The sequence below is a fragment of the Gadus morhua genome, chromosome 21, assembly GCF_902167405.1.
Source record: "Gadus morhua chromosome 21, gadMor3.0, whole genome shotgun sequence".
Taxonomy (NCBI): Eukaryota; Metazoa; Chordata; class Actinopteri; order Gadiformes; family Gadidae; genus Gadus; species Gadus morhua.
Genome location: NC_044068.1, coordinates 1032106 through 1050960, shown reverse-complemented (window position 1 = coordinate 1050960; position 18855 = coordinate 1032106). Strand labels below are relative to the sequence as shown.

Genomic DNA, 18855 nt, shown 5'->3' with positions numbered 1-18855 from the left:
ATCACCCTTCATCATGTGTGGATGATGTCATGTCCTGTACTGACTTGACGGTGTCTGGCTGTAGTCCTGTACTGACTGCACGGTGTCTGGCTGTAGTCCTGTACTGACTGGACGGTGTCTGGCTGTAGTCCTGTACTGACTGGACGGTGTCTGGCTGTAGTCCTGTACTGACTGGACGGTGTCTGGCTGTAGTCCTGTACTGACTGGACGGTGTCTGGCTGTAGTCCTGTACTGACTGGACGGTGTCTGGCTGTAGTCCTGTACTGACTGGACGGTGTCTGGCTGTAGTCCTGTACTGACTGGACGGTGTCTGGCTGTAGTCCTGTACTGACTGGACGGTGTCTGGCTGTAGTCCTGTACTGACTGGACGGTGTCTGGCTGTAGTCCTGTACTGACTGGACGGTGTCTGGCTGTAGTCCTGTACTGACTGGACGGTGTCTGGCTGTAGTCCTGTACTGACTGGACGGTGTCTGGCTGTAGTCCTGTACTGACTGGACGGTGTCTGGCTGTAGTCCTGTACTGACTGGACGGTGTCTGGCTGTAGTCCTGCAGGGCGAGGACCTGTACTGCCGGCTCACCCACCCCGAGGGGTCCAAGGTCCAGACCAGCGGCTCCCTGGAGAGGTCCAAGCTGGAGGAGGAGATCAGGCTGCTGCAGCTGAAGGTCACTGAGCTGCAGAGGTAAGGCCTACTGTCCCCCCGACTACCACTGCTCCTACTGTCCCCATGACTACCACTGCTCCTACTGTCCCCATGACTACCACTCCTACTGTCCCCACGACTACCACTGCTCCTACTGTCCCCATGACTACTGCTCCTACTGTCCCCACGACTACCACTGCTCCTACTGTCCCCATGACTACCACTGCTCCTACTGTCCCCATGACTACCACTGCTCCTACTGTCCCCCCGACTACCACTGCTCCTACTGTCCCCACGACTACCACTGCTCCTACTGTCCCCACGACTACCACTCCTACTGTCCCCACGACTACCACTGCTCCTACTGTCCCCACGACTACCACTGCTCCTACTGTCCCCATGACTACCACTGCTCCTACTGTCCCCACGACTACCACTGCTCCTACTGTCCCCATGACTACCACTGCTCCTACTGTCCCCATGACTACCACTGCTCCTACTGTCCCCCCGACTACCACTGCTCCTACTGTCCCCACGACTACCACTGCTCCTACTGTCCCCACGACTACCACTGCTCCTACTGTCCCCACGACTACCACTGCTCCTACTGTCCCCACGACTACCACTGCTCCTACTGTCCCCATGACTACCACTGCTCCTACTGCTGTTCCCAGACCACCATTAATTCATCCTGCACTCGTTCAGATATCATCGTTATCATGATCCCCACGGTGTCTAGACCCTCCAGTCTGTGGACCCTACAGACTGGAGGGTCTACAGACTGTAGACCCTCCAGTCTGGAGGGTCCACAGACTGGAGGGTCTACAGACTGTAGACCCTCCAGTCTGGAGGGTCTACAGACTGGAGGGTCTACAGTCTGTAGACCCTCCAGTCTGTAGACCCTCCAGTCGGTAGACCCTGACTACGGTACTCTCCCCCTCCAGTCTGCTGTCCAGTCAGAAGGCGGAGATCAGCAGCCACCAGGCAGAGATCTCCAAGTGGCAGTCCAGGGCCCGGACCCTGAAGGAGAAGACCAAGGCCATGCGGCCTCACCTGGCGGCCCCCACCACGCCCTCCAAGAGGGGGCTGTTACCCGACGACGCCGCCGCCGCCGACTCCGCCGCCTCAGACTCCGCCCTCTTCTGCTGCTCCCCCAAGAAGTTCCACAGGGCTCTGGACTCCCCGCGGAGGGGGGGGGACTCCCCGCGGAGGGTCCTGGAGGCTCCGGTCAACGTCCCGGACCCCAACCAGACCTACGGCGTGGACTCCACAGAGTTCCTCAGGTCCACCCTCGCCCGGCCCAAGCAGTTCTTTGATAACTCCACACTGGGCATCAATCCAGGTGGGTTCAGTCCCTCCATGGACTCCTGGGTCTGGGTATACTGGTCATACTGGGTATACTGGGTCCGGTTATACTGGGTCTGTTTATACTGGGTATGTTTTGTACTGGGTATACTGCGTCTGTTTTGTACTGGGTATACTGCTTCTGTTTATACTGGGTCTGTTTTGTACTGGGTATACTGCTTCTGTTTATACTGGGTCTGTTTATACTGGGTCTGTTTTGTACTGGGTATACTGCGTCTGTTTGTTCCTCAGAACATGATGTGTGACCCCCTTCATTTTGTTTTCTAATCAGATATTTGTTGTGTTCAATTAAACACGGACGACGGCCCTGAGACTATCGACGAGGGTAATGTGTGGGTGGGAGCTGTTGGTTTGTGTGTGTTGCTGCGGTTGGTGTGTGTGTTGGTAGCTGCCCGGTTCCTATTGAGCACAGGTGGGGTCGTTAAAGGGACACCTTTCATTGGACCAGGAGGCGTCATGTGAGCCAGTGTACAACACGAGCTGCCCTGGCACCTGGCCTTTAATTGTACTTTGTCTTCAGACTTTAAAAGGGAAGCGTCACGCGACCACTCATAGGGTGCAGAACTCTAAAGGGCTGATGATCGCCCCACGTTCACGCAACGCAAGGGCCTGACATGCGCCCTGAACGTGGAACCATAATCAGCCCTTTAAACTTTCATCTTCTTTTCAGACTTAATCTTCATCTTGATTTCACGACTTTAATTTCCGTATATTTTTCAGACTTTAACCCTCATCTTTGTGTGAGACTTGAACTTGTATCTTTGTTTCCAGGCTGTAATCTTTGCTTTTTGTTTTCCAGGTTCTTCTTCTGCCGTGGAGCAGAAAGAGGAGATGTGGCCTATGTCTCCGAAAAAGGAGGAGATGTGCACCTCTCAATGAGAACCTCACCATCCAACACCTGCTCAGCCATGTGGAAATCAGAAGGGGACATTGAAAGACTGTTTTAAATTGTGAAATGCACTTTATGATATTCTGAACAAGAGTGGGGCCACTCGCAGTAGGAGACCGTCCGATAGCGGTCCAGATCATTGGCCGGATCACCTCAGGAGAAGGAATGTGGGATGGATCTCTTTTGCTTTTGTAATGGGTGGTCATGTCACCCTCTGTTTTCTCTGTTTTGTGGATACTTTAGTTTTAAATTGGGCTTGTTCATCTTGTTACCTGCATTGTAAAAAGCTTGGAACACATCATTTCATTACCAGCAAGGATTAAAATAATACTGCCTTTTAATTCACTGCATTTGACAGATTTAGAAGTTGAACTTAACTCTACCGACTGGTTTGGTGGGACGGCCTCGATCCTATATAAAGTTACTCACAATATGTATGGTTTTGGGCTCAAACCCCGGTTAAAAAAATTAATGATCTTGATTCCGGTGGATTACGAATGTATGATCAGAACAAATAAACAAGTAAAAAGTTTCACGCTTCTTTATTTATTCTTTACTCCGACGATCCAACTTTTATTTGGAAGGCTGCTGGTGGTTTGCACCTGGATTGGTCCAACGTAACCTATTGGTGTGTTTCTGAAACCTTGGACGCCAGCCTTTTGTGAATGTTTCATGAAATTGGGTAGTGGTTGTTTGTTAGCTACATTAACCTCTTTAGCAAACAAAACAAACAAAACTTTACATTGTATCGCACGCACAGCAACACCATGCAATGTATAAATTGGTGACCGGATTAAACAGCAATGTTATCAAGTGTGTAAGAGCATTTAAAATCGACATTAAAATGACCTACGTGGTACAAATACAAAAAATTAAATCTTCACGGGCGCAGCCATTTTGTTGAGAGCGTCATCACTGCTCTCGGTCTGCTCTCAAATTTTGAGAAAAGTGAAGACAAAAAGGGGGCGTGCTTTCGAGAAATGCCGCAAGAAAGCAGGGAGAGCATCGACCTTCGACTCGGAAGTCTGGCGTTCGAGGATTCAGGAACACACCATGTGTCCTGTTGACGTAATTCCGTCGCTTGGAATTTAACCAATCGGCATCGAATCTACGTCATCACGTCAGCGTATAAGCAGAAGGAGCGGGAGCGTTCGGCAAACTACTGAACACTGAAGAAAACAAACCGGTGACTATTTAATAACTTGACATTTTAAATAGTTTAACATATTCACTCATTACCTGTCTGTTCTGAGCCGGCAGCAGCTTGATAAGCGGCTCAGGATAAGCCTTAAGTGTCGTCTCTATAACCGTCTTAGCTTTGTCCTATGTTTCGGAGGATAAATCCACATTGTTTTGGTCTCGTATAACATCTTATGCATTATGTTTCAACAGCCGTCCTTCCACACACGTGTATCAGAATGTCATTTATTTAACGTGTCGAGAGTGTCCATCATTGTTATCCAAGCACATAGTATAACGTTAGTATATATTTGTGTATCATATATATTGGTGTATAATGTAACGTATAGAGCTGTCATCTGGGTTATACTCAGTGTTCATCGTCATGGCTATGAGGAGTGAAGTGCGTTTGGAGGAGGAGGTAGAGGTGGAGGAGAACTTCGGCCCTCAGCCCATCAGTCGACTGGAGGTAAGGGCCCCGAAACACCTCAACATAGCTTGTGTTTACATCGTCTCTGTTGATTGTTTCTGAGGTGGTCTTTATATTCATTCAGTCCCTTAACCTCCTCACACATCCTTTATTCAGTCCGATAACCTCCTCACAGATGTATGAAATGTAGAAGAGACAGGCTGATAGATGTATTAAATGTAGAAGAGTGGTCACTGTGTGGTTGCAGCAAAGCGGTGTGAGCAGCAGTGACCTGAAGAAGCTGGAGGAGGCGGGCTTCCACACCATCGAGGCCGTGGCCTACACCCCCAAGAAAGAGCTGCTCCACATCAAGGGCATCAGCGAGGCCAAGGCCGACAAGATCCTGGTAGGGTTAGACAGTGCTTTAATATCCAGACAAGATCCTGGTAGGGTTAGACAGTGCTTTACTATCCAGACAAGATCCTGGTAGGGTTAGACAGTGCTTTACTATCCAGACAAGATCCTGGTAGGGTTAGACAGTGCTTTAATATCCAGACAAGATCCTGGTAGGGTTAGACAGTGCTTTAATATCCAGACAAGATCCTGGTAGGGTTAGACAGTGCTTTACTATCCAGACAAGATCCTGGTAGGGTTAGACAGTGGTTTACTATCCAGACAAGATCCTGGTAGGGTTAGACAGTGGTTTACTATCCAGACAAGATCCTGGTAGGGTTAGACAGTGCTTTACTGACCAGACAAGATCCTGGTAGGGTTAGACAGTGCTTTACTATCCAGACAAGATCCTGGTAGGGTTAGACAGTGGTTTACTATCCAGACAAGATCCTGGTAGGGTTAGACAGTGATTTACTGACCAGACAAGATCCTGGTAGGGTTAGACAGTGGTTTACTATCCAGACAAGATCCTGGTAGGGTTAGACAGTGCTTTACTATCCAGACAAGATCCTGGTAGGGTTAGACAGTGCTTTACTGACCAGACAAGATCCTGGTAGGGTTAGACAGTGGTTTACTAACTACAGAGCACCCTGGTAGGGTTAGACAGTGCTTTACTGACCAGACAGCACACTGGTAGGGTTAGACAGTGCTTTACTAACTAGAGAGCACACTGTTAGGGTTAGACAGTGCTTTACTAACCAGACAGCACACTGTTAGGGTTAGACAGTACTGTACTAACTAGAGAGCTCACTGGTAGGGTTAGATAGTACTTTAGTAACCAGACAGCACACTGGTAGGGTTAGACAGTACTGTACTAGAGAGCTCACTGGTAGGGTTAGATAGTACTTTGGTAACCAGACGGCACACTGGTAGGGTTAGACAGTACTGTACTAGAGAGCTCACTGGTAGGGTTAGATAGTGCTTTGGTAACCAGACAGCACACTGGTAGGGTTAGACAGTACTGTACTAACTAGAGAGCTCACTGGTAGGGTTAGATAGTACTCTGGTAACCAGACAGCACACTGGTAGGGTTAGACAGTACTTTGGTAACCAGAACATGTGATGATGATGATGCTGATGTCATTTCTGTTAGGCGGAGGCAGCCAAGCTGGTGCCCATGGGCTTCACCACGGCAACGGAGTTCCACCAGCGGCGGGCGGAGATCATCCAGATCTCCACCGGCTCCAAGGAGCTGGACAAATTGTTAATGGGTTAGCGCACGCACGCACGCATGCACGGACGCGCACGCGCACACACAAGCAAACACTCTTACTTATTTTCTTCCAGACCAAATAAGGTTAAATTGTTTGTTTCCTACAGACCAAATGAGGGAATGATCCATGTTTCCTCAAGACCAAATAAGGGGATGTTCAATGGTTCCTCCTGACCAAATAAGGGTATGTCCTTTGTGATGTTCCAGGGGGAATGGAGACGGGTTCCATCACGGAGATGTTTGGAGAGTTCCGGACGGGGAAGACACAGCTGTGCCACACTCTGGCTGTCACCTGCCAGGTGAGTCACTGGTAACAGAGCCAGAGTCCACTGGTACCAGAGCCAGAGTCCACTGGTACCAGAGCCAGAGTCCACTGGTACCAGAGCCAGAGTCCACTGGTACCAGTCTAAGAGTCCACTGGTACCAGTCTAGGAGTCCACTATCAGTCCTGTGGTGGGGGTCTCTGGGGGAGGGGGGGGGGTCAGTCCTGTGGTGGGGGTCTCTGGGGGAGGGGGGGGGGTCAGTCCTGTGGTGGGGGTCTCTGGGGGAGGGGGGGGGGGTCAGTCCTGTGGTGGGGGTCTCTGGGCTGGGGGGTCAGTCCTGTGGTGGGGGTCTCTGGGCTGGGGGGTCAGTCCTGTGGTGGGGGTCTCTTGTCTGGGGGGTCAGCCTGTAGTGGGGGTCTCCTGACTGACTCCATGTTGCCCCCCCTGTGTCCCCAGCTGCCCATCGACCAGGGCGGGGGAGAGGGCAAGGCCATGTACATCGACACCGAGGGAACCTTCCGGCCGGAGCGCCTGCTGGCCGTGGCCGAGAGGTGAGCGGTCAGGTGTGGGCGGGGCTTAACCCCCCAACCGCCAATAGCATCACTGCTGGGGCGTCGCCCAGCCCGAGTTTCTAACTGGTTGTTTTTCCTCCCTTTCCTACCTGTTCCCCCCTTTCCTACCTGTTCCCCCCTTTACTACCTGTTCCCCCCCTTTACTAACTGTTCCCCCCCTTTACTAACTGTTTAATAACCCTGCTTTCTACCCTTTGCTGCCTGTTCCATGTGGGTACGGGCTGGTGGGCAGCGACAGCCTGTTTACTACCTGTTCCCTGCCTGTCCCCTGTAGGTACGGGCTGGTGGGCAGCGACAGCCTGTTTACTACCTGTTCCCTGCCTGTCCCCTGTAGGTACGGGCTGGTGGGCAGCGACGTCCTGGACAACGTGGCGTACGCCCGGGCCTTCAACACCGACCACCAGACCCAGCTGCTGTACCAGGCCTCCGCCATGATGGCAGAGTCACGGTAGGCCCCGCCCACACCCCACCGCTTCCTCCAGACCAAATAAGGGTGTGTGTGTGTGTGTGTGTGTGTGTGTGTGTGTGTGTGTGTGTGTGTGTAACATAATGTGTGTGTATGTGACATAAATGTGTTTATGTATGAGTTTGTAATACAATTGTGTGTATGTGTGTGTAATAAGAGTCTGTGTGGGTTTATAACTAGAATGTGTGTAACATGAATATGTGTGTGTGTAAGAGAGGTGCGGTTGGCGGTTTAGCCGGGATCGGGCGGATGATGCGACAAAAAATAATATTGTACTTAATTTTGGGCGGGTGGCGGTTAAACCAATCAAAATAAAAAAAAGGATTCTTCATTTTTATTCTTATATATAACATCTTCCGACGGTGAATTATATTTGATAAGCAGATCGCTGTCAAGGAATGCGGATCATTTTTCTTGTGGTACCTTGTCCACCCCAGCGTCTTCGGTTGCTAAGCGACGTCAACGTCTTTGGGGGCGGACTGTTGATCAACGCTTCGGAGATGGCAGCGCAGGCAATGGGCTGTCCTGCCGGGGACTTTAGCCGTGCAATAGCTTAGCTTCATTGGACCAGTCTCCTGTGAAGAACCACAAGAGCCTTCCAGCCTCGCCAGCAGTGCCCTGCGCCTTTTAAGATGGATGATACGGTTGTGATGCGGTTGCGAATAAAATGTGTGTGTGTGTGTGTGTGTGTGTGTGTGTGTGTGTGTGTGTGTGTGTGTGTGTGTGTGTGTGTCATGATTATGTGTGTGTGTGTGTGTCATGATTATATGTGTGTGTGTGTGTGTCATGATTATATGTGTGTGTGTGTGTGTCATGATTATATGTGTGTGTGTGTGTGTCATGATTATATGTGTGTGTGTGTGTGTCATGATTATGTGTGTGTCATGATTATATGTGTGTGTGTGTGTGTGTCATGATTATATGTGTGTGTGTGTGTGTCATGATTATGTGTGTGTCATGATTATATATGTGTGTGTGTGTGTGTGTGTCATGATTATGTGTGTGTAACATGATTATATGTGTGTGTGTGTGTGTGTGTGTGTGTGTAACATGGTTATATGTGTGTGTGTATGTGTAACATGATTATATGTGTGTGAGTGTGTGTGTGTGTGTGTGTGTAAGTGTAACATGATTATATGTGTGAGTGTGTGTGTGTAACATGATTATATGTGTGTGTGAGTGTGTGTGTGTAAGTGTAACATGATTATATGTGTGTGTGTGTGTGTGTGTGTGTGTATGTGTAACATGATTATATTTGTGAGTGTGTGTGTGTAACATGATTGTGTGTGTGTGTGTGTGTGTGTGTGTGTGTGTGTGTATGTGTAACATGATTATATGTGTGAGTGTGTGTGTATGTGTAACATGATTATGTGTGTGTGTGTGTGTGTGTGTGTGTGTGTGTGTGTGTGTGTGTGTGTGTGTGTGTGTGTGTGTGTGTGTGTGTGTGTGTGTGTGTGTGTGTGTGTGTGTGTGTGTGTGTGTGAGTGTGAGTGTGTGTGTATGTGTAACATGATGACATGTGTGAGTGTGTGTAACATGATTATATGTGTGTGTGTGTGTGTGTATGTGTAACATGATTGTGTGTGTGTGTGTGTGTGTGTGTGCGTAGCTATGCCCTGCTCATCGTGGACAGCGCCACCGCTCTGTACCGGACGGACTACTCCGGTCGGGGGGAGCTGTCGGCCCGGCAGGGCCACCTCGGCCGCTTCCTCCGCATGCTGCTGCGGCTGGCCGACGAGGTACACCTCCGTCACCTCCACCCACTCTGAGAACCACACCTCCGTCACCTCCACCCACTCTGAGAACCACACCTCCGTCACCTCCACCCACTCTGAGAACCACACCTCCGTCACCTCCACCCACTCTGAGAACCACACCTCCGTCACCTCCACCCACTCTGAGAACCTCACCTCCACCCACACTGAGAACCACACCTCCGTCACCTCCACCCACTCTGAGAACCACACCTCCGTCACCTCCACCCACTCTGAGAACCACACCTCCGTCACCTCCACCCACACTCCACCCACTCTGAGAACCACACCTCCGTCACCTCCACCCACTCTGAGAACCACACCTCCGTCACCTCCACCCACACTCCACCCACTCTGAGAACTACACCTCCGTCACCTCCATCCACTCTGAGAACCACACCTCAGTCACCTCCACCCACACTGAGAACCACACCTCCGTCACCTCCACCCACACTGAGAACCACACCTCCGTCACCTCCACCCACACTGAGAACCACACCTCCGTCACCTCCACCCACACTGAGAACCACACCTCCGTCACCTCCACCCACACTGAGAACTACGCCTCCGTCACCTCCACCCACACTGAGAACTACGCCTCCGTCACCTCCACCCACACTGAGAACTACGCCTCCGTCACCTCCACCCACACTGAGAACTACGCCTCCGTCACCTCCACCCACACTGGGAACTACGCCTCCGTCACCTCCACCCACACTGTGACCATACCCTGAACTACACCTTCCTGCTGCGTTGTCTGTTGGTTCAGAGACCTCACCGCCCTCTTCCTGTTGTGATTCCAGTTTGGCGTTGCCGTGGTGATCACCAACCAGGTGGTGGCCCAGGTGGACGGGGCGGCCATGTTCTCGGCCGACCCCAAGAAGCCGATTGGAGGAAACATCATGGCCCACGCCTCCACCACGCGGTGAGGGCTCACTGTTGGTAGCTGGAGCTCCCGGCTTCAAAATAAAGGCGCACCAACAACATATGAGGATATTTTCTTTGATTCTCGGTTACCCCGATGCTAAAAGGGCTGATTTTCTGAACACATTGAATGGGGGTGGGGAAAAGTATACACAATAAATTAAATCTCAACTTTTACGTTAATAATTAAATTATTATTTTATCCAAATTTTATCCAAAAGCGACTTAAAATAGGTACATTTGTCAGAAAGAGAAACAACAATATAGCGCTGTCGGTACAATAAGGATGTTCAGAACAAAGGGCCAAGCACTAACCATCACTAGGTTAATGTTTTATTTTTTTAAGGTTTTGCTTTTGGTCAGCCTGAGGAAGGCTCTGATTGGCAGGCTGTACCTGAGGAAGGTCTGATTGGCTGCTGTGTTTGCAGGCTGTACCTGAGGAAGGGGCGGGGAGAGACCCGGATCTGTAAGATCTACGACTCCCCCTGCCTCCCGGAGTCGGAGGCCATGTTCGCCATCAACGCCGACGGCGTGGGCGACGCCAAGGACTGAGCCGTCGCCACGACGACGACCTGACCACACGACCAGGTGACCGGGCGGGGTCCCGGGCCGGAGACGCCATCAATTATGTTTTTCAGTTTGTAAAACGTTTCCATTTTATTCCGGCGTGATTCCATGCAAGGTCACGATGCCGGTAGCTAAGGAGGGTTGGGTTGCCTGGCGACCAGGCCCGTTGCCTAGGAACCCCGTAGCGCCCCCTACAGGCCTCAGGGCTGACTCCGAGGAGATGGAGAGATATCGTTTGGTCATAATTTAACCTACTTGTTTCGCGGTGACGTGTTTGTGTCGTTATGTTTGTGTTTTGCGTGAGAAAGGAAAGCCTAAGCTCTGCCCGTCTTGTATATGTTTTAAAACACGTCCCGAGAAACGCTGTATCCATCTGTACATAAAGTGTAATAATAAATGTTTTAACGTCTACCAGACCACGTCCCTTCTGCATCACACAAAAGACACGCGTACGCTTTCACAGATTACTTTTCAAACTTTAATTGAACTTCAAGGTGAGAAGAAGACATGAACACCAAATCTCAGACAAAACAAAACGTCCCCACGACCCCGAGCCCGACCCAGCGGCCAATGACCGTCAAACATCTAGAATCAGCCTTCACATGATCCCCCTGACGCTGGGCGCCTCGACCCCGTGGACCCGGGGGTTTGAGGCCAGGGTTCAGCTCCGTCGGTCGGGGGGGGCAAGACGATAGTGGACCCAAAATATTCAAAAATACAATATTAGATTAAGTATTATTCCATAATTAAGAATGTTTTTATAATGGCTGGAAAGTAATGTCACACTAAATTCACTTCAAATCATGGGAATGTCTTCTCGTACGTTAAGATCAGGGTGTCAAGAGGCTCCCGGACCGGGTTAGAGGTCTGAGGATACAGGCTGCCTTAAATAACTTCATGGTCTTCACAGTGGTGCTCCTGTTCTGAGAGTGGGCGTGGTCGGGTCTGACGGACAGCCCAACCGGCCAATCAGTGCGTGTTCCAAGTGGAGTCTCATTGGTCAGTCGCAGCCGACAGCTCCGCCTGCAGTGCTGCAGTCTCTTCGTCCTGGAGAGGAAATGAAAGGCGTTTTAAATGTGGACTGGGATCAGCCAGACCTTCCTTCAGCCCTCCCAGCCTTACCTCGTCAGGCGTTGTGGGGGCCTCCAGGGCCAGACGGGTCCACCTCCCGGCCTCCGACGCGTTCCCCAGCTCCTTGTGACACTGTGGACAGATGAGCAGGTATAACCGACCTCAGCCCCTCTATCAGACCTCAGAACTAGAGATGTTCCCACATTTTTTCCTTCCCGATACCGATTCCTGAACTGAACGCTTTCTGCCCGTGTAGTAAATGACCCACCTGATGGTATCGGATCAGTGCATAGACTCGCGTACTCGCAGATACCCGATGCATTTTAGGCAGTATCGGTGGACTCAGGAGCCCCAGTAGAGGAGCCCCAGCAGAGGAGCCCCAGCAGAGGAGCCCCAGCAGAGGAGCCGCCTGCTGCCTTACCTTGGCGATGTGCAGTCGCAGCAGCTTGGAGTAGCCCGGGCTGAGCTGCTCTGCCTGGGGGCAGAAACAGAGCAGCGTTAAGGTTCAGCCTCCCAGCATGCTGCCTTTACATTCAGGGGCATTCAGTGGACGCTATGGTCCGAAGCGACTTACAATCATTAGCTGCGTTTCCATCTAAAAGGTTGATGCGAATCTTTAGAAAGTTCGCAAAAAAGTAATTTGAATTAGGTGCGTTTCCATCAAGTGGTTGGAGCGGAATAGGATGATGACGTTACACGTTGATGTCGGCAGGGTTGCTATGGCCGGTCGTTATGCGGAAATCGGAAAGACTGTCAGTGTGTTCAAAGTTTGCTACGTCACAGCTGATTCGCAAAATGTGTTTCCATCTCCCATTTTGCGAATTTACTCTTTCGCATTTCTCGAAAACCACCTCAAGCGAGCGGATAAACTTTTTTGCGAATTAGAGGACTTTGATGCGAATTTTGGTGTTTCCATCAACGTTTACTGATTGGATACTTCAAAGTTCGCATTAAATTAGGGGGATGGAAACGCACCTATTGATAAACATTCACACACACGACGGCGGAGTCGACCACGCAGGGTGTGGTCAGGAGCAGTCGGGGTGAGGCGTCTCGCTCTGGGACGCCTCGACACTCCGCTAGGAGGAGCCGGGGATCGAACCGGCGACCTCCCGGTGACCAGCCGACCCGCTACGCCGGTGTGTGGCCTCCTGCGGCGTACCTTCATGAAGTGGCCCAGGGCGTCGTGGAGGGACGCCCTGGGGGGCTGGTCGTAGAGCGCCGCCGCCGCCTTCCTCTCCAGCCAGCCCAGCGTCGCCACCTAGAGGACAAACCAGTCAGCGCAGGCCCAGGTCACCTGGTCCCACCAGTCCTTCCCGACCCCCCCTCCTATGCAGACGGTACCTGGTAGGACCAGCTCCCCAGCAGGTAGAAGGCCAGTGGGAGGTCGTCTCTCAGGGCCAGCGCGCGGTCCAGATGTTCCTACGGCAGACGAAGAAACCCTCAGAACTACAAACCTTCTGCTCTACAGACCCTCTGGTGTGTGTGTGTGTGTGTGTGTGTGTGTGTGTGTGTGTGTGTGTGTGTGTGTGTGTGTGTGTGTGTGTGTGTGTGTGTGTGTCAGACCTTGAGGATGCGCTGGCTCTTCAGTTTGCTGTGCATGCTGTCTGTTTGCGACGTCAGGCCGGCCAGCACCGCAAACCTGGAGACAGACGGAAGAGATGACCACTCCCTCTACAGGGGGCGGGGCATAACAGGAAGAGATGACCACTCTCTCTACAGGGGGCGGGGCATAACAGGAAGAGATAACCACTCCCTCTACAGGGGGCGGGGCATAACAGGAAGAGATGACCACTCCCTCTACAGCGGGATATAGGGGCGGGGCATAACAGGAAGAGATGACCACTCCCTCTAAAGCGGGATATAGGGGCGGGGCATAACAGGAAGCATGCTAGTGCTTGTTGAGGGAAGCCATCACTGTTTAGTGCGTTATGTGGGCGGGTCTTAAAGGGAGCCTAGCTCAGAGGGGTGTGTCTTAAGGGGAGCACATCTTACCTAATGTGACAATCGGCATCCAGATCATTCTTCCTCAGGACACTCTCTGCCTCGTCACGACCTGCACACACATAAACATGCTTTACACACACACACACACACACACACACACACACACACACACACACACACACACACACACACACACACACACACACACACACACACACACACACACACACACACACACACACCCTGCTGTGCGATGGTGCTCCGCTGCTCCGGGTCGTGGGTGGAGGCGTGCACGGCGCTGTACGCCCGCGCCAGCCGCCACAGGAAGTCCCTGCTGTCGCCGTACTATCGCCATGGAAACAGACATCACAGGGCCGCGTTGAAAGATGGCGGACGAAACGACCGAATCCTCCAACATTCTAAGGGTCAGTCATATCTCCTACCAGGTGTGTGTGTGTGTGTGTGTGTGCGCGTGTGCGCGCCTACCTGAGTCCTGTGCGCCTGCAGCAGCCCCAGGCCGTCCGCTCTGAGTCGGGCGTCTCCGGTCTGCAGCACGTCGCTCTGGGCCAGGAGCAGAGCCAGCTCCCCGCTCAGCACCTCCTTCACGGGCTCCTCCTGCTCCTCCTCCTCTGGGGAGTCCTCCTGGGACTCCTCCTGCCGCAGTGTCAGCACCGTGGCACAGCTCTGGTCCTCCTCCTCAGACTCCTCCCCCTCCCCCCCCGCCTCCCCCTCCTCGCGGTCCGTCTCTCGGTCCGTGTAGTCCGAGTCCGCGTACGCTGTAGAGTACCTAAAGACACACATTCCAATGATTAGATATATCTTAGGGCTGGCACGTTAATGCGTTAATTACATGTTAAAAGCACGATTAATTCAAATTGACGAATTAACGGGTGTTCTTTTTCTTTTTACCTTTGATTTTGAAAGGTTTGGCCCACAGAATGTCAACATCCATATCAGACATCATTTTGGGTTTTTAGTTCCACTTACTTTACATTAAATCCCACTTGAAGTAAGTGAATCAGTGCCTGATACCAATTGCATTAAGTAACAGCCTGTTTACAATTCGGAACAATGTGGTGTTCCATAAGTTTCATATTCAACCCACACTGAGTGAGTCAATAAAACTCCCTCAAGATCACTTGGGTGCAACCCAATACTCATACTTGACTGCTATATAGTATGCATTTTGTAGTACGTCACAAATATAGCGCGTCCGAATGCTCAGTACACATTGTGTAGTAGGCAAAAAGTTTCAGAATGTGTACTACCGCCACAGTATACAACGGTAGGGCACTACGCTATCCCACAACTCAGCCGGAGTTTGGTGACCGCAGAAGAAGAACGATGCCGTTTAAATCTGTAAATCATCGCAGGTGACTTTAATTTTGCCGGACTCGGATGTGCAGCGCACCGAGGGGAAATAGGGACTCTCCAAACATCCGGTGGCGTCGCGGTGGTGGCAGAAGCGTTCGGAGGCGTTCTACGCATAGCTGAGGAACGTACTGCATTAACGGTCCACCAGTAGACACTGCACAGAAATACTAGATACTTAGTGTTCGGATGCACCCTTGGTCTAGTTTTTGATAATTAAGTACATTTGGTATGAATGATAATGTGTCATTCCATAATATGGAATGACACATTATCATTATCATTCATACCAAATGTACTTAATTATCATATTATGATATCTCATTTAACTTCATTTGGAGTGGATTTAAAATAGAATTTTAAAAGTGTGAATAATCGTGTGTTAACTCACCGATATTATGCGCTAAATCGTGATTTAAACTTTGCCCAGCCCTAATATATGTATATACTTCTGATAAATGTACTTATTGTAAGTCGTTCGGGATAAAAGCGTCTGTTAAATGCCATAATGTAACTATACATTATATATAATCTATCTAGCCCCAGAATGACCCAATGTCCATGTGGCGCACTGCCTTCAGTAACATAATACCTCAGGGAGGTGACCAATGGGTGAGCCCAAGGCGGGCTCAGGAAAGCGCACTAACGAGAGGATTGCTCTGATAGGTTTAGAGCGCCTGAGCCGATTGAGGGCTCCGTCCTGATTGGCCGAGCAGGGCACCTACCCCGCCTCGCTGGCCCCGCCCTGCGTGCTGGTGGCGCCCTGGCTGGCGGTGAAGTACACGGAGCTGGAGCTCTGGGAGTCGCTGCGCTCCCTGAGGGGCCGGCGGCGGCGCGCGCGCTGGCTGTCCTCCACGCCCCTCCTGGAGAGGACAAGCTTTATTAACACCTCACACAGACAACACTAACCCTAACCTCCACGCCCCTCCTGGAGAGGACAAGCTTTATTCACACCTCACACAGACAACACTAACCTAACCCTAACCTCCACGCCCCTCCTGGAGAGGACAAGCTTTATTAACACCTCACACAGACAACACTAACCCTAACCTCCACGCCCCTCCTGGAGAGGACAAGCTTTATTCACACCTCACACAGACAACACTAACCTAACCCTAACCTCCACGCCCCTCCTGGAGAGGACAAGCTTTATTCACACCTCACACAGACAACACTAACCTAACCCTAACCTCCACGCCCCTCCTGGAGAGGACAAGCTTTATTCACACCTCACACAGACAACACTAACCCTAACCTCCACGCCCCTCCTGGAGAGGACAAGCTTTATTCACACCTCACACAGACAACACTAACCTAACCCTAACCTCCACGCCCCTCCTGGAGAGGAGAAGCTTTATTAACACACACACCAAGGGCTGGTGCGCTCGCTCGCACTCTCTCTCTCTCTCTCTCTCTCTCTCTCTCTCTCTCTCTCTCTCTCTCTCTCTCTCTCTCTCTCTCTCTCTCTCTCTCTCTCTCTCTCTCTCTCTCTCATGCCTAGATTATCCCCGTCCTAACCCTAGAGGGCCCTAACCTAACCCTGCTAACCCCAGGGGGTCCTAAGCCCGTCTCCAGGCGCTCTCACTTGACGTCCTGGATGATCTGCAGGGCGATGGCGTGCAGCCCCCCCCGGAGCTCTGCCACCTCGGAGCGGAGGGACGACACGCAGCTCAGCACCTGGTCCAGCTGGGCCCGCAGCTCCCCCTGCTGGGCGGGGGGAAGGAGGCGCACGGCCTCCTCCACCGCCGCCAGGGCCTGCTGCTGGGCCTCCGCCTCTGGAGGAGGGGAGGAGGGGAGGGGAGGGGAGGGGAGGGGAGGAGGAGGAGAGGGGGGGAGAGAAGGGGGGGAGGGGAGGAGGGGAGGGGAGGAGGAGGAGGAGGGGGGGAGGGGGAGGAGGAGCGAGGAGGGGGGGAGAGAAGGAGGAGGAGAGAGGAGGGGGGGAGGAGGAGGAGGGGAGGGGGGGAGAGAAGGAGGGGAGGGGAGGGGAGGAGAGAAGGAGGGGAGGAGGAAGAGGAGGAGGAGGAGGGGGAGAGGGAGGAGGGGAGGGGGGGAGAAGGAGGAGGAGAGAGGAGGGGAGGGGAGGGGAGGGGAGGAGGGGAGGGGGGGAGAGAAGGAGGGGAGGGGAGGAGGAGGAGGAGGGGGAGGGGAGGGGAGAGAAGGAGGAGGAGAGAGGAGGGGAGGGGAGAGAGGAGGAGGAGTCATGCTCCTGCTGGACATCACATGATATGGGGCCCCCCGGCTCCTCCTAGCTGAGCGTCGAGGTGTCCCTGAGCGAGACGCCTCACCCTGACTGCTCCTGACCAGCCGGCTGTCGCCCTGCGTGGCCGACTCCGCCGCCAGTGTGTGAGTGAGTGTGTGTATGAATGGGTGAATGTGAGGCAGTGTTGTAAAGCTCTTTGAGCGGCCGCTGGTAAGAAAAGCGCGGTATAAATGCGGTCCATTCACTATGACCCCTTTAAAAAGATGGCCGAAGAATAACAACAACGGAATCCTAACATTCTGAGGGCTGTTTCTCAGTTTGTGGTGAGGGATATTTCCTACCAGGTGTGTGTGAACGTGTGTGTCTACCCGCGTTCTATGGTCCAGCTGTAGACCACAGGGAGGAAGGAACACCTCGAACCGACCGCAGCCGTGCTAAAGTTAGCAATGCTAACTTTAAGTTAGCAATGCTAACTTTACCACTGTACAGTTAGCATTGCAACCACCCTAAATCCTTTTAGAATCTCTAAAAATAACTTAGTTAGTCCTTTTGAGAATTATTGGGTGGACTGACAGAACCTGACTACTATCCACACACACACACACACACACACACACACACACACACACACACACACACACACACACACACACACACACACACACACACACACACACACACACACACACACACACAACTTTCTAGGTTACTTCTTCGACCTACCTTCGGCATCCAGGTGGACCGAGCTGAGCACCAGTTGGGGAGGAGGGGGCGCATTCTGCAGCACCTCCTGCTGGCACCTGCTCCTCCTCCTCCTCACCTCCTGGTAGATGATCAATGCGATGAGTCCCAGGCCAGCGGTGGCTCCCACCGCCAGTCCCACCAGACCCTTCCTTCCAAGCTGGACGAGCATCTCACAGGACGGGAAGCGCGCTTCTTAAACAACGACGACCAAAACGCGACCGGCAGCGTCCATCTAACGTAGACTGGTCCCCCACCACCCGGAATACAGATGTGACGCCTGTCTCCTCTGATGCTGACGATCTTTGACCCCTTAACCCCAACCTGATGACCTTTCGTCACAACATGTCCCTACTGAACCACTGGAGCAGAAGGCATCGCTGGAGCTGGAACGTAAATGAATGGTACCTCGTATTATTTAGTAGTATCTTATCTAAAGTAATCTAGCTCTATACTATTATCTAACATTCACGTTAGTGGTATCTAATAGTATCAAGTAGTATCTGATCAAAAGTCATCTAACGTTCGCTTTATCTAGTATCTAAATTCATCTAACGATGTATAATCATAATATAATTGATTCAACCTCCTTATAGTTATAAATATCTCGATATGAGTCGCGGCATCGCCTGAACAATTTAAGAACGATATTGCCGTATTTCGGAAACATGCGTTCGTTTATTTACGTATCTCCTCCTGTCATCCGGCAGGCGGAAGAAGAAGGTGCACTTCCGGCTTGGAATTGTCTCGCCCCTTCAACAATAAAAGCCCCCCTCGCAGTACAACAACATGTATTTTGCATTAAATTGGCTTGTAAAAGAGAATACCAG

General features: G+C 51.8%; 3 protein-coding genes across 9 annotated transcripts in view; 2 read left to right on the top strand and 1 right to left on the bottom strand.

The window, feature by feature from the left end:
- Positions 1-3427, top strand: part of cenpe (centromere protein E) — a 32410-nt gene extending 28983 nt beyond the window's left edge. For all 5 annotated transcript variants that reach the window (XM_030345087.1, XM_030345083.1, XM_030345086.1 and 2 more), the window contains 3 exons: positions 545-680; positions 1586-1983; positions 2806-3427. In XM_030345087.1, coding sequence (XP_030200947.1) covers positions 545-680; positions 1586-1983; positions 2806-2885 — 614 coding nt within the window. In that variant the 3' untranslated portion in view covers positions 2886-3427. The remainder of the gene's footprint in view (positions 1-544; positions 681-1585; positions 1984-2805) is intronic.
- Positions 3428-3982: 555 nt separating this feature from the next.
- rad51 (RAD51 recombinase) lies at positions 3983-11106 on the top strand. Of its 3 annotated transcripts, none has more exons than XM_030345221.1 (10): positions 3983-4081; positions 4449-4543; positions 4752-4889; positions 6030-6147; positions 6357-6448; positions 6869-6963; positions 7319-7432; positions 9060-9189; positions 10008-10129; positions 10557-11106. In XM_030345221.1, exons 2-10 carry the CDS (start codon positions 4460-4462, stop codon positions 10678-10680), a joined length of 1017 nt encoding a protein of 338 aa, XP_030201081.1. In that variant the 5' UTR covers positions 3983-4081; positions 4449-4459; the 3' UTR covers positions 10681-11106. The 3 variants fall into 3 exon arrangements, with proteins under 3 accessions (XP_030201081.1, XP_030201080.1, XP_030201082.1); XM_030345220.1 differs by having other exon boundaries at positions 7259-7432; XM_030345222.1 differs by having other exon boundaries at positions 7259-7432; positions 10516-10589.
- A 53-nt stretch (positions 11107-11159) lies between these two features.
- Positions 11160-18761, bottom strand: rmdn3 (regulator of microtubule dynamics 3). The gene is made up of 12 exons (XM_030345188.1): positions 18008-18761; positions 16670-16859; positions 15810-15947; positions 14200-14500; positions 13956-14058; positions 13762-13822; positions 13333-13408; positions 13111-13188; positions 12929-13027; positions 12188-12241; positions 11818-11898; positions 11160-11742 (listed from the first exon to the last, which is right to left on the bottom strand). The coding sequence occupies exons 1-12, from the start codon at positions 18195-18197 to the stop codon at positions 11689-11691; spliced, it is 1425 nt and encodes a 474-aa protein (XP_030201048.1). The 5' UTR covers positions 18198-18761; the 3' UTR covers positions 11160-11688.
- Positions 18762-18855: the final 94 nt, after the last annotated feature.

Excerpts from the sequence above, each read along its gene's own strand:
- rad51 (XM_030345220.1), top strand. The coding sequence starts at position 4,460 with ATGGCTATGAGGAGTGAAGTGCGTTTGGAGGAGGAGGTAGAGGTGGAG. Across the intron at positions 6,449-6,868 it reads CTCTGGCTGTCACCTGCCAG|CTGCCCATCGACCAGGGCGG; the intron begins GTGAGTCACTGG and ends CTGTGTCCCCAG. Across the intron at positions 9,190-10,007 it reads TGCTGCGGCTGGCCGACGAG|TTTGGCGTTGCCGTGGTGAT; the intron begins GTACACCTCCGT and ends TTGTGATTCCAG.
- rmdn3 (XM_030345188.1), bottom strand. The coding sequence starts at position 18,197 with ATGCTCGTCCAGCTTGGAAGGAAGGGTCTGGTGGGACTGGCGGTGGGA. Across the intron at positions 13,823-13,955 it reads GAGCACCATCGCACAGCAGG|GTCGTGACGAGGCAGAGAGT; the intron begins GTGTGTGTGTGT and ends ATGTGTGTGCAG. Across the intron at positions 13,028-13,110 it reads TGGGGAGCTGGTCCTACCAG|GTGGCGACGCTGGGCTGGCT; the intron begins GTACCGTCTGCA and ends TTTGTCCTCTAG.